The sequence below is a fragment of the Salmo salar genome, chromosome 04 (genome assembly GCF_965601325.2).
Source record: "Salmo salar chromosome 04, fSalSal1, whole genome shotgun sequence".
In the NCBI taxonomy this organism is placed as follows: domain Eukaryota; kingdom Metazoa; phylum Chordata; class Actinopteri; order Salmoniformes; family Salmonidae; genus Salmo; species Salmo salar.
In genome coordinates, this window is record NC_138294.1 from 21195102 (window position 1) to 21210073 (window position 14972).

General features: G+C 47.5%; 1 protein-coding gene across 1 annotated transcript in view; it reads right to left on the reverse strand.

Annotated features, from left to right (window-relative positions):
- Positions 1–14972, reverse strand: part of LOC106602365 (lipopolysaccharide-responsive and beige-like anchor protein) — a 333282-nt gene that overhangs the window by 210441 nt on the left and 107869 nt on the right. The window contains 4 exon segments of the mRNA XM_082974174.1: positions 4545–4606; positions 6821–6954; positions 7334–7406; positions 10541–10710. Of these exon segments, the coding sequence (XP_082830300.1) occupies positions 4545–4606; positions 6821–6954; positions 7334–7406; positions 10541–10710 (439 nt within the window).

The window sequence follows — 14972 nt, forward strand, 5'->3', positions numbered from 1 at the left end:
GGCCTAGCGGAGAGAGCGGTGAGCTCGGACTGACGGAGTCTCAGAGATGATAGTCACGTAATACCCAACAAGTCTCAGCTTTGAAGGATCCATCGCAAGCAATTACCTGAGAGGAACGGGATGTCTTGATACTCCGCTTGGGGAGCTGGACCAGAGCTAAACCGTCTCTCTTCCAGCCCTCGTTTTAGTCCACTAACAATGAGCGTGGACGCAATTCCTCATCAACCCAAAGTTAGATTGTCATCCCAATGAAAATAACATTTCTGGTCAACTTACTAAAAAGCCCACGGATGCCAGAAAACCAATGAGTTAATTGAAACATTAAACAGCAAAATGAAATGCCTTCCTTTATCAACAACCTCGGAAACAACAACTGGACCTACGGTACAGGATACTACATCTACACGGCTGTACCTCATTCTAGAGAGAGAAATGATTGGACCTGTCACTGGGCACCTGTCACTGGGCACCTGTCACTGGGCACCTGTCACTGGGCACCTGTCACTGGGCACCTGTCACTGGGCACCTGTCACTGGGCACCTGTCACTGGGCACCTGTCACTGGGCACCTGTCACTGGGCACCTGTCACTGGGCACCTGTCACTGGGCACCTATCACTGGGTAGAGTACAAGCCATGTTTATGAAACTACACTACCACACCATTATTCCACAGTTCGTATATGCTGATCAATACAACCACAAGAGACCAAGCAATGAAGCAATAACGTCTCTGACATGAATGTCTCTGATCTCGGATCCAAATGGATCTTTAATTGGGTAGAGGAGTAGCGTTCTTTACAGACGGGGTCCTATCAAACTGTGGTTTAGTATCCCCTCCTCAATGCCAGGCTGAAGTGGCCCTGTGTTGTATGTCTCATACGAGGCGTGATTAAAAACTCTTCTGTGGCCCCTAGCCTCTCGACCTCTGACCCCGGTCCCACTCCATCTCAACCCCTCAGGAAATTAATAAAACATTTCAGACACGATAGCTATCGCATCGCGCCATCTTGGATGAGAGGGATAAAGTGAGAGGAGGAGGGGGGCTAGAGAGAAGAGAAAAATCTATCAAAATCATCTCAATCTCCTCCCATCGCAGACCAACGCTTGGGGCTCGCTCACTAGGGTCTACATTCTCAAGATGGCCGCCGATTGAAGCGCTTCCTGTGGGGTTCAAGAGCATTTCCTGTGCCGGAGGGCCCTGCGGCTGGGCTACATAAGATCATCAATCACTCCCTGCCTTTCTTTCTCTCACTTTCCCAGTCAGAGAGAGAGAGGGGAAACAGAGGTGCACGCAAATCACAGGAAAAAATGTCATTATCGCCACAACACAAGTCTGGCTGGAAGATGGAATTTAGCCCAGGGAAGAAAAACAGATCTTGTTCTCTCTCTCTCTCTGAGCCCCAGTCTCTCTCTCTCTCTCTCTGAGCCCCAGTCTCTCTCTCTCTGAGCCCCAGTCTCTCTCTCTCTGAGCCCCAGTCTCTCTCTCTCTGAGCCCCAGTCCCTCTCTCTCTCTCTTTCTCTCTCTCTCTCTCGCTCTCTCTCTCCTCATCAAGGTAGATCATATCACCATACTCCACAACACCCCCTCCCTCCTCCTTTCCTCCCATCCACACAACAACACAATTACATTTGCTTCGGCTGTGAGAGAATTTGGTTGGATGATTTACTGAAGCAATCAACGCCATCTTGGACCGTTCCCTTTTCCCACAGAGAGAGAAAGTCATAATGCTTCAGAGAGACAGACACAGAGAGAAAGAGAGAGAGAGAGAGAGAGACCAGTGGGACTGGGGGCCAGGGGCCCTCTTTCTCTCGGTCGGCAATCACCAGATTCTGCCTTTGATTATATTAGCATTAAACAACACCCTGACAGATATGACAAATAGGAGCATTAGAGCATGTCATTTATACTCCGCTCCCTCCCTCCCTCCCTCCCTCCAGGACCGCTAGGGTTCACTTCCCCTCCCCAATGTCCCCGCACCCCGCTAGCCCACATCCACACTGCCCCGGTGACACCAGAACGGATGTGTAATCTCTCTAGATTACCTCCCTTTTGGAGAACAAGTGAAGTGAATAATGGGAAGTAAATGGGATGGAGGGGAGGAAAAAGGCAGATGAAAGGTGGTGTTTCGTTTTAAAATAAAACAGATAAAAAAAAAGCGCAGTGCGGTCTGAGAGAGAGGTGTCATTAATCAACTGGGTTTTCTGTTTTGTTCTGGTGTTTTAAATAGTAAACCCCTCTTCTGCTAACAAACCAGGCCCGGCGGGGATACACTTATTATCCTGTATCTCTGGTGGTGAGTGTGTGTGTGTGTGTCTCTGCACTGTGGGGGTGTGAGTGCAGTTGGTTGGGTACTTGTCTGTATAGGAGCAGTGTATGTTCTTACAAGCCTATAAGGGAACAGTATGTTTGTGATTACGTACGAGTTGTGTCTCTCATCCATGTGGGTGTGGGGGCGTTTGTATGTGTGTGAACGTGTGGGTGGGTGTTTGTGTATTTCTGTGTACTTGTGTGCATGTGTATGTGCTTACAGATGTGTGTGTGTGCGTGCATGTGTGTGCGTGTGTGTGTGCCTGCCTGAGTATGTGTGTGTGTGTGCTTACCTGTGTGTGTGTGTGCCTGCCTGCGCTTACCTGTGTGTGTGTGTGTGTGTGTGTCTGCGCCTGGCCTGCCTGCCTGCGCCTGGCTGGACATTTACATTCATGGATACACACACACACAGGTAAGCACACGCTCAGGCAGGCAGCCAGAGCCTGCCTGCCTGCCTGCCTGCCTGCCTGCCTGCCTGCCTGCCTGCCTGCCTGCCTGCCTGCCTGCCTGCCTGCCTGCCTGCCTGCCTGCCTGCCTGCCTGCCTGCCTGCCTGCTGCCTGCTGCCTGCCTGCCTGCCTGCCTGCCTGCCTGCTGCCTGCCTGCCTGCCTGCCTGCCTGCCTGCCTGCCTGCCTGCCTGCCTGCCTGCCTGCCTGCCTGCCTGCCTGCCTGCCTGCCTGCCTGCCTGCCTGCCTGCCTGCCTGCCTGCCTGCCTGCCTGCCTGCCTGCCTGCCTGCCTGCCTGCCTGCCTGCCTGCCTGCCTGCCTGCCTGCCTGCCTGCCTGCCTGCCTGCCTGCCTGCCTGCCTGCCTGCCTGCCTGCCTGCCTGCCTGCCTGCCTGCCTGCCTGCCTGCCTGCCTGCCTGCCTGCCTGCCTGCCTGCCTGCCTGCCTGCCTGCCTGCCTGCCTGCCTGCCTGCCTGCCTGCCTGCCTGCCTGCCTGCCTGCCTGCCTGCCTGCCTGCCTGCCTGCCTGCCTGCCTGCCTGCCTGCCTGCCTGCCTGCCTGCCTGCCTGCCTGCCTGCCTGCCTGCCTGCCTGCCTGCCTGCCTGCCTGCCTGCCTGCCTGCCTGCCTGCCTGCCTGCCTGCCTGCCTGCCTGCCTGCCTGCCTGCCTGCCTGCCTGCCTGCCTGCCTGCCTGCCTGCCTGCCTGCCTGCCTGCCTGCCTGCCTGCCTGCCTGCCTGCCTGCCTGCCTGCCTGCCTGCCTGCCTGCCTGCCTGCCTGCCTGCCTGCCTGCCTGCCTGCCTGCCTGCCTGCCTGCCTGCCTGCCTGCCTGCCTGCCTGCCTGCCTGCCTGCCTGCCTGCCTGCCTGCCTGCCTGCCTGCCTGCCTGCCTGCCTGCCTGCCTGCCTGCCTGCCTGCCTGCCTGCCTGCCTGCCTGCCTGCCTGCCTGCCTGCCTGCCTGCCTGCCTGCCTGCCTGCCTGCCTGCCTGCCTGCCTGCCTGCCTGCCTGCCTGCCTGCCTGCCTGCCTGCCTGCCTGCCTGCCTGCCTGCCTGCCTGCCTGCCTGCCTGCCTGCCTGCCTGCCTGCCTGCCTGCCTGCCTGCCTGAGCGTGTGCTTACCTGCCTGAGCGTGTGCTTACCTGTGTGTGTGTGTGTGTGTGTGTATCCATGAATGTAAATGTCCAGTCAGGACCAGCAGACCATGGCCTCTCCCTGATCCCTGCTCCACACCATTAGCTGTGTGATCTATCTCCAGTTTATTGACACCCAGCCCATTGATCTACTGATGCACCACACCTGCTATGATTCCTTCATCTGTATTCATGAATCCTCCATCAGCGCCACACTAAATAAACTTGGACACAGAACACAACCAATCAGAAGGGGAGGCTAGGCTGCTAACCGTAATCAATGCAAAGCAGCATTTTCCCCTCCTCATCAGGTTGGCCCCAGCCACAGAGGAACGCTGAGGGCCACCGGGGCCGACGCTAAGGGTCAAAGGTGGACGGACAGGTCGGGAACCCTTGACCTTAAGGCCAATATCAGCGGTCATTAAAGATGCCTTCTCTCTCGTTTGGAGAGAGGGAGCGAGAGATTGGGGTGACTGTGGAATGGCCTGAGGGGAGGTGAGGAGGAGAGATAGGAAGAGATGGTTCCTCCATCTCTCCATCCTGGAGTTACTGCACTCAAGGTGAGGACAATAGGGACGATAACTCAGATGGGGTGAAGAGGAGGAGGGAGAGAGAGGGAGGGAAGGAAAGAGGTGGAGGTAGAGAGAGAGACAAAAATGGAAGACTTGCCTGAGAACAGAGCAGCATGACCAGCTCTACCACCGAACTGCTGGACTTCATACACACCAGACCTGGAAAAAGAGAGAGGAGGGGAGAAAGACAGGGAGAGAGAGAGAGAGAGAGGATGGGGAGAGAGAGAGAGAGAGAGAGAGGACGGGGAGAGAGAGAGAGAGAGAGAGAGAGAGAGAGAGAGAGGAAGGAGAGAGAGAGGGAGAGAGAATGGGGAGAGAGAGAGAGAGAGGACGGGGAGAGAGAGAGAAAGAGAGGACGGGGAGAGAGAGAGAGAGAGCGAGAGAGAGGACGGAGAGAGAGAGAGAGCGAAAGAGAGGACAGGGAGAGAGAGAGAAAGAGAGGAGGGGGAAGGAGAGAGAGAGAGAGAGAGAGGAGGGGGAGAGAGAGAGAGGAGGGGGAGAGAGAGAGAAAGAGAGGAGGGGGAGAGAGAGAGAAAGAGAGGAGGGGGAGGGAGAGAGAGAGAGAGAGAGAGGATGGGGAGAGAGAGAGAGAGAGGAGGGGGAGAGAGAGAGAGAGAGGAGGGGGAGAGAGAGAGAGAGAGGAGGGGGAGAGAGAGAGAGAGGACGGGGAGAGAGAGAGAGAGAGAGAGAGGACGGGGAGAGAGAGGACGGGGAGAGAGAGGACGGGGAGAGAGAGGACGGGGAGAGAGAGGACGGGGAGAGAGAGAAAGAGAGAGAGGACGGGGAGAGAGAGAGAGAGAGAGAGGACGGGGAGAGAGAGAGAGAGAGAGAGGACGGGGAGAGAGGGAGAGAGAGAGAGGACGGGGAGAGAGAGAGAGAGAGAGAGGACGGGGAGAGAGAGAGAGAGAGAGAGGACGGGGAGAGAGAGAGAGAGGACGGGGAGAGAGAGAGGACGGGGAGAGAGAGAGAGAGAGAGAGGACGGGGAGAGAGAGAGAGAGAGGACGGGGAGAGAGAGAGAGAGAGGACGGGGAGAGAGAGAGAGAGAGGACGGGGAGAGAGAGAGAGAGAGAGGACAGGGAGAGAGAGAGAGAGAGAGGACAGGGAGAGAGAGAGAGAGGACAGGGAGAGAGAGAGAGAGGACGGGGAGAGAGAGAGAGAGGACGGGGAGAGAGAGAGAGAGGACGGGGAGAGAGAGAGGACGGGGAGAGAGAGAGGACGGGGAGAGAGAGAGAGAGGACGGGGAGAGAGAGAGAGAGGACGGGGAGAGAGAGAGAGAGGACGGGGAGAGAGAGAGAGAGGACGGGGAGAGAGAGAGAGAGGACGGGGAGAGAGAGAGAGGACGGGGAGAGAGAGAGAGAGGGGGATAGAGAGATAGGAAGAGAATGAAAGTTTAAACTAAAATACAAGTTCACTGCCATGACAACCATTTTGGCCTTCTTCAGTGAAAATGTAGACGTGTGTAGTAGTGTGTGCACGCTCCAATGAACCCACACACACACACATACATTAACACAATGTGACCAGAAGCACCTAATCCGGCGACATCTGCGTGGGGACAGAGTAGTATTGATGTGGCCTAATGAGTGGACATGATGTTACTGTAAACTAATGCATATTGGGCCTTGTATTACAGGCTGAGACGTGGTTCAGCATATGTCTCATTGATCCTATAGTGGTGGAAGGTCTTTGAGGGGAAGAGGGGGGCAGGGGGTGGGGCCAGTGGAGTGGCCAGGGGTCATTTCATATGCAGAGAGGAAAAGGGATAGTGACCTCTGCATTCTCAGTTACTCTGGTCTGTGCACGCCCACGCACACACGTACGTATGGCCACACACACACAATCCCTCCACACCCACCCACTACCCCCCCCCCCACAAATCCCTAACCCCCCCTCATCCCCCCTGCAGCTATCAATCAAATTTCCATTTTGTTTGGTGGCAGTAGACATCCCAAACACTCCCATTAGTGGGCTGACCCCTGACCCAGGCCTCTAGGACCCTCCCCTCCCTGTACCGCAGCTACAATCAGTTAGTTAAAACTGATCCACTCTATTGAGGCCTTTACCAGCCTTGATGTCATTACCAAAGGGCCTGTGTTAGTGCTGTTTAGATGAAGAAGCGTGTGAAATGGCCCATAATTCTGCAGTGTGTATACTAGTGTGGGATGGTAGGTTTAGCCCTCAGATCATTGGCAGTCAGGTCGGAAATCTAGAGAAACGTTTTATTGAGATAAGTGGTTCACATAAAAGATGAGTTTGATATCATTATAATCTAGTGTGTGTGTGTGTGTGTGTGTGTGTGTATAGATAAAGGACTTTGTGACATCTGCTGATGTAAAAAGGGCTTTATAAATGCTCTGTAGACGGGTGCTTACTGGTGCCCTCGATGAGGAGCTCCTGTCCGTGACTACCCAGCAGGGTGCGAGAGAGGAAAGGGGCAAAGTCCACAAAGATCTCTCTCAGTAGGGGGGCAGCCTTCTCCAGAGCATGCTCCAGCCTCTCTGAGATACTGAGGGGAAGATTAGACACTCAAATTCAAACACATGCACGTTCCACGTTTACATGAACACGTCAACACCAGGCAAATATGTATTATAGAATATTAAAATGCATAGTGGTGACTTTAAAACTGAAATTAACCCACAAAGCAGCAGCTAAAACCACTACAGAATCCACAATATTGTCTTACATCACAACACAAATAGACAAATAGAGAAAAATTAAGAATGTGTGTGTGTGTGTGTGTGTGTGTGTGTGTGTGTGTGTGTGTGTGTGTGTGTGTGTGTGTGTGTGTGTGTGTGTGTGTGTGTGTGTGTGTGTGTGTGTGTGTGTGTGTGTGTGTGTGAGAGATCTCTCGTGTTCAGGTGGTGTGTGTAGTGACGTATCACCTCATACTGGGGGCTGTGTCCCGGGTCATTGGGGACAGCGTGGGGACAGATGGCAGGTTGGCGCTGGCTGATCCTGGTGGAAACCAGAGAGCCTCATTATTAGTCTGGGAGCAAGACAGGACAGTAGACACACACACACGAACAGAAGAGCGTACACACACACACACCTCAATGCATTTCTACATAAAGAAAGGAGTGGAGTATAAATGTGGTTTCTGGAGATAATCCAGTGGTTCATTATTAGTATCAGAATCATTAATAGTATCAGTATCATTATTATTACTATCATTAGTATCAGTATCATTATTATTACTATCATTAGTATCAGTATCATTATTAGTATCAGTATCATTATCAGTATCATTATTAGCATCAGTATCATTATCAGTATCATTATTAGCATCAGTATCATTATCAGTATCATTATTAGCATCAGTATTAGCATCAGTATCAGTATCAATATCATTATCAGTAGCAGTATCATTATTAGTATCAGTATCATTATTAGTAGCAGTATCATTATCAGTAGCAGTATCATTATTTGTATCCGTATCATTATCAGTATCATTATTAGTATCAGTATCATTATTAGTATCAGTATCATTATCAGTAGCAGTATCATTATCAGTAGCAGTATCATTATCAGTAGCAGTATCATTATCAGTAGCAGTATCATTATTAGTAGCAGTATCATTATTAGTATCGGTATCATTATTAGTATCGGTATCATTATTAGTATCGGTATCAGTATCATTATTAGCATCAGTATTAGTATCATTATTTGTATCAGTATCATTATTCGTATCATTATCAATATCATTATTAGTATCAGTATCATTATTAGTATCAGTATCATTATTAGTATCAGTATCATTATTAGTATCAGTATCATTATTAGTAGCAGTATCATTATCAGTAGCAGTATCATTATTAGTATCAGTATCATTATCAGTAGCAGTATCATTATCAGTAGCAGTATCATTATTAGTATCAGTATGATTATTAGTAGCAGTATCATTATTAGTATCAGTATCATTATTAGTATCATTACCAGTTTGGTAGCAGGATATGACAATACATTGGCCCTCCTCCACACCAATACATTACTGCACTGAAGGAACGAGTGGCTCAATAAATCTGGTGAGGGTTTCAGAGGGTTTCTAATGTTACAGAACGGGTGGATTTATGTGTGTGTGGGATAAGTGTAGTGTAATTGTCTGGTGTTAGATAGTGGATGATGTAGAGTTTCCTCCGTACATCTTCCTTCCACTTGGGCATAGATCATTTTGTTCATGTATGGCCTAATTAATGCTACATTCATCATGGAATATTCATGCAGATTTTTCTTTTACAAACCAGCATGGATATTAGCAGGGTTTTCCTTTTACACACCACTATGCATACAGGATTCGTTTGCCTTTTGAGCTGATATCGGACTGAATCATTTTTAAATGTTCCGGTAAATAGTGAAAATTATTTAACATAAAGTAAGCAAAAAAAGTATACTTTTTTTAATTAACACATTTGCTTTCATCGCTTTCGGCGCATATTCGTGAAATGACTTCCAGGTGCTTTACGACACCGTCCTCGCGGCAGAGACACACGAGTCCATAACGTCTACAAAGCACAACGTTTGATTGATCTGCCCATAAATTCTATTTCACTGTCGCCCATAAATTCCATAATGCCCGGCTGAATACGTGGAGGCGATTCCTCTGGTGTTTGGTGGGCTTGTTTTCCCAGCCGTAAGGGACGGTCTCAGAGCAGGGATAACTCTTAGGGAATGACAGGCTGTGGTGTGGACTGGAATGTGTGTGTGTGGACACGGGGGCCCGTCTTTAAGCACCACTGTGTTGTGTGGCCTGCTGAGAGGCTCCCAGTGGACATGAAGTAGCTCCTTCAAACAGTGGAGGAGTAAATTAACTTATCTCCATTAATCCTCCCACTGGCCCCCCCTTAAACCCACACACTCTCTCGCTCTCTTCACCCCCTTTCACACACACTCCTCAAATCACACACACACACACTTACGCAAACATTTCCCGCCTAACACTATAGTAGGCTACATGCACAAGCGCCTAAAACACACACACACACACACACACACACACACACACACACACACACACACACACACACACAAAACATGCTCTATCCACACACAAGACATGAAAGGAAATGTCAATAGGTCTTCTGCCCAGTGTTTACCGACTGTCACCATGGACTAAAGGAGTCCTACTCCACTCAATAGACAAGACTTCTACTTGAGTTGAAAGAAATTTGAGCACTTTTATTAAGCTGAGCCTGGTGCATAGAAAACAATGTGGACTTGATAAAGTTTATACATTAATCTATGATTCTATAACTTGTTATGCATCATTTATCATATACATATACACTGTATAATTCCTAGTTCTACAACACACAGAATATCACTCCTTCTTTACCTAATGTCAACATGACATCCCATTTAAGCCAAACCTAAATAAATACCCCATTAAGACAGAATAAAAGTCAGTATTTGGGCTGCAGTCAGAGTACTGTACTATATAGCATCTGACAGTAATCCCTGATAACGCACTAATCCTGTAATAATGCTGCTCTGTCTGCCTGCTCTGCTGTGTTCCAGGCTAACTGGATTACACAGCGTGGAGGGAACACTCAGAAATACACACTGAAATACTATACTACATTGTAGTCATCTAGCAAACGCTCTTATCCAGAGTGACTTACAGGAGCAGTTTGGGTTAAGTGCCTTGCTCAAGGGCACATCGGCAGATGTTTCACCGTCGGCTTGGGGATTACAAACCCAACGCTCTTAACCACTAGGCTACCTGCCGCCCTATACTGAGGGACTGATCTATGGAACCTAACATAGAAGTACTGCTAAGGCTTAAGGAGGCAGATTAGGAGGAGATAAACTGCAAAACGCATCATACTGTGACACTTTCTGTATTTTGAAAGTTCAATATCTTGAAAACTTCACTGCGGACAAGCAAAACATTTCAGGACTGTATCAACAGTGGGCTAATGAAACAAATACCAAAAGATAGTTTTTTTGACAGGTATTTTCCTTGGACTTGGCTAGCTGGAATTCTTGGTGTTGTCACTGACTTATTGTTTGATGCAGCTCTGACGTGCTGTCTCCGTAGCATGGTAACCTTACTGCTGGGTCACCTAACATACCTCCTAATGTCTGGGACTCACCGGCTGCAGCCTCAGCGGTGGTGCTCTGGGAGGCATCGCCCGTGGAAACCACGGCAACGTTGTTGACTGGTGTCCCGGCGGCCGCCACAGCAGCGGTGGCTGATGGGACAGGAGTGGAGGAGCCTGGGGACGGAGCCCCGCCCACCTTCTTGGGCGCCACCCGAACGCTTCTGTAAAAGATGAGAGTAAATATGAAAATGTGTTGAATACTATTAAAACACACATAAAATGCATTCCGTGAGACATCTGAATAACTAAGGACATAAGAACAGAACTTTTGTCATACTAGAATATAAACAATAGTCATGATGTCAGTTTAGTAGGCATACTGCATAGTGAGATGTGATTGTTAAGACACAGGCTGCAGCATGCGAAAACAACAGTACAGGATCCCATTTAGACAGTAGAGTCATTAGAGGCCTATTTCCCTGACACAGAATATTCAGTAATGGCTGCATCCATCTTGCCTGAAATCGATTGGCTCCCTGCAGCACTCACTCACTCACTCACTCAGTAAGTCAGTAAACATTGTGATTTATTAGCGGAAAGTGGGCTCATCCACCATTACAAATAATATTAAAGCTTCAATACATTGTTAGGGATGTGACCACGACAACATACAATGTGGAAAATCTGGATTCTGGCTCGGAGACAAATGGAGCACACACGACAGAAAAGTAGGAATTCCTGATAAATACATCTGATAAATCTGATATATTTTGCTGGTGGTCAGCTGGAAGGAATAGAACAGTTCGGACACAGCCTTTGTAGTGTTTTACTCATCTGCTATTGTTTTAAACACATGGATAACAGACATGGTCATAGACCCACAGCAGAAGCCTGTAGTAAACTACTTTACTCTTAGGATACCTTAGGTTACACTAGGGGTGGGCAACATGCGGCCCGTGGACAGGATCCGGCCCGCAAGCCCATTCATTCTGTGTCCCGCTGGAGGTTTGGTTAGGGGGAGGGGGGTTTTGGTTAAAAAGCACTCCAGGCCACTCTTGAACGTCTACAAATAGATAGAAGGTACGTAGAAGTTATAAATGACCCTATATGTTTACACTGTATCCCTGTTCTCAAGGTCCCTACTGTATACTATGGGCCAGTGTTGGAGAAGTCCTGGTCTACCCCCATCCATAACACAGTGGTCTGGTGTAGGTTACAGATGACGTGGACGTCGATTAAGGCAAGCCCCCGCACCTCTCCGATTCAGAGGGGTTGGGTTAAATGCGGAAGACACATTTCAGTTGAATGCATTCAGGTGTACAACTGACTAGGTATCCCCCCTTTCCCTGACCAATGCTGTATCACTATATCTCTACAGTATGGGTCCTAGTGTACTACCATACATAAAATATCTGGTGTACTACTTGAGTCATAGGTTACTAATACCAGTGTATCCCTCTCCCTAGGGGCCAGTGCTGTAGGAGACCTGGTGCTCTCCTATCAATAACATCCTTACAGGAAGAGAGCGGAAACAGCATCTGGATAAAGCTGTCAGTTTAAACTAGGCTTCCTGACAGGCCAGTGGCCCTATCAAAGTAGACCTGGGCCTTCTTATCAGTGCTGACACAGAGGGAGCATGACCTAATCACTACCTACTGGTCAAACACACACACGCGGGCGTGCATACACACACACACAGAAATACACACACACACACAGAGAAGCACACACAGAGAAGCACACACAGAGAAGCACACACAGAGAAGCACACACAGAGAAGCACACACACACACACACACACAGAAGAGAAACACACACAGAGAGGAGTATGTAGACTGGGCTTTAGTAGCTCTGCAGACAGAAAGCTGGCGTTGGTATCAAAGCAGGGCCTGGATGATTTAAGATGGCAGATGACACACATTAGGCTGAAGGTACTTTGGATGTTAAACACTGACTGGTTCTGACCCCGCTGTGATCTATGCTACAGGATGATACAGTCAGGCTGCAGAAATACCAGCAACGGTTAGTCTACTGTCTTCACACACACTGTTTAGTACATACAGGTCATGTTTTAGCTACTTCTGTTGAATGCACTAATGGTACGTTGCTCTGGATAAGAGTGTATTGCATCATTTCTCAAATGAAAACAATGTATTCCACAATGATAGTTGTCTTATTTGGTGTTATATCTTATTTCGAGAACAGGGTTACTGTACATAATGTATATTGTAAATTCCTTCCATACCATCATTGAACTGGAATCAACTTCTGCTGGCTATTTTCACGCATATCACAGGTTTATTGCCAATATGGCCGCTCTATAATTGTGGTACTGTATAACCATCTGCAGTTCAACTGTTGAATCTGTGACATTAATATGACTTAAAGGACAGTTCACCCAAATTACAAAATGACATTGATTTCCTTACCATGTAAGCATTCTATGGACAAGGTATGACAGCAATCCATACTCTGGTTAAGTTTCCTTGGCATTGTTTAAACATGCTAATGCTTTAGCATTTGTAGCACAAATCCCATTTATGTCATGGGACCGATATTAGCATTTTTCACGCATCATGTCCAAATCATTTATAAGTGACTTTGTTGAGCTTCACAATCAATTTGAGATACTTTCGGATGATTTGGCACCAAAAAAATCTAATATCGGTCAAATGACTTGGATATGTGCCACAACAGTGCGGATAAAGTTCGGAATGACACACTTTTATGCGTACAACATCTAAAAGACCGCCATCATTACACAGAGCTCCGCCATTTCTAAAAGGACGGATTTGGATGTTTATGGAGTCTTTGCTAATGTTAATACATGGCCCATATAGTGCAGAACGAAAGACGTGTATATTGGGGGGGATAGGTTTCTCAAAACCAAGTGAAATCACAAATACAAAATAGGACTCTTCTATAACATGCCCTTTACATAAAAACATTTAGATTTGGATGTAAAACGTAAACTTCTCCTTGGCACTTAATTAAATGTCCCTACTTCTGAACAGTAAAGGACAGAAGAAATAGGAATGAATACGCTAGCTAATTAGCCTTGACTCACAGTTAAAAACCCACCGCTGTCCCTTCTAGAGGTCGACCGATTAATCGGAATGGCCAATTAATTAGAGCCGATTTCAAGTTTTCATAACAATCGGTAATCGGCATTTTTGGACACCGATCATGGCCGATTACATTGCACTCCACGAAGAGACTGCGTGGCAGGCTGACTACCTGTTATGCGAGTGCAGCAAGGAGCCAAGGTAAGGTGCTAGCTAGCATTAAACGTATCTTATAAAAAACAATCAATCTTAACATAATCACTAGTTAACTACACATGGTTGATGATATTACTAGTTTATCTAGCTTGTCCTGCATTGCATATAATCGATGCGGTGCCTGTTAATTTATCATTGAATCACAGCCTACTTCGCCAAACAGGTGATTTAACATGCGCATTTGCGCACCAAACATCAACGCCTTTCTTAAAATCAATACACAAGTATATATTTTTAAACCGGCATATTTAGTTAATATTGCCTGCTAACATGAATTTCTTTTAACTAGGGAAATTGTGTCACTTCTCTTGCGTTATGTGCAACAGAGTCAGGGTATATGCAGCAGTTTGGGCCACCTGGCTCATTATGAACTGTGTGAAGACTATTTCCTCCTAACAAAGACAGCCAACTTCGCCAAACGGGAGATGATTTAACAAAAGCGCATTTGTGAAAAAAGCACAATTGTTGCACGAATGTACCTAACCATAAACATCAATGCCTTTCTTAAAATCAATACACAGAAGTATATATTTTTAAACCTGCATATTTAGTCAAAAGAAATTCATGTTAGCAGGCAATATTAAACTAGGGAAATTGTGCCACTTCTCTTGCGTTCATTGCAAGCAGAGTCAGGGTATATGCAACAGTTTGGGCCGCCTGGCTCGTTGCGAACTAATTTGCCATTATGACATAACATTGAAGGTTGTGCAATGTAACAGCAATATTTAGTCTTATGGATGCCACCCGTTAGATAAAATACGGAATGGTTCCGTAATTCACTGAAAGAATAAACGTTTTGTTTTCGAAATGATAGTTTCCGGATTTTACCATATTAATGACCTAAGGCTCGTATTTCTGTGTGTTATTATATTATAATTAAGTCTATAATTTGATTGAGCGGTGGTAGGCAGCAGCAGGCTCGTAAGCATTCATTCAAACAGCACTTTACTGCGTTTGCCAGCAGCTCTTCACAATGCTTCAAGCATTGTGCTGTTTATGACTTCAAGCCTATCAACTCCCGAGATTAGGCTGGCAATACTAAAGTACCTATTACATCCAATAGTCAAAGGTATATGAAATGCAAATGGTATAGAGAGAAATAGTCCTATAATAACTACAACCTAAAACTTCTTACCTGGGAATATTGAAGACTCATGTTAAAAGGAACCACCAGCTTTCATATGTCTCATGTTCTGAGCAAG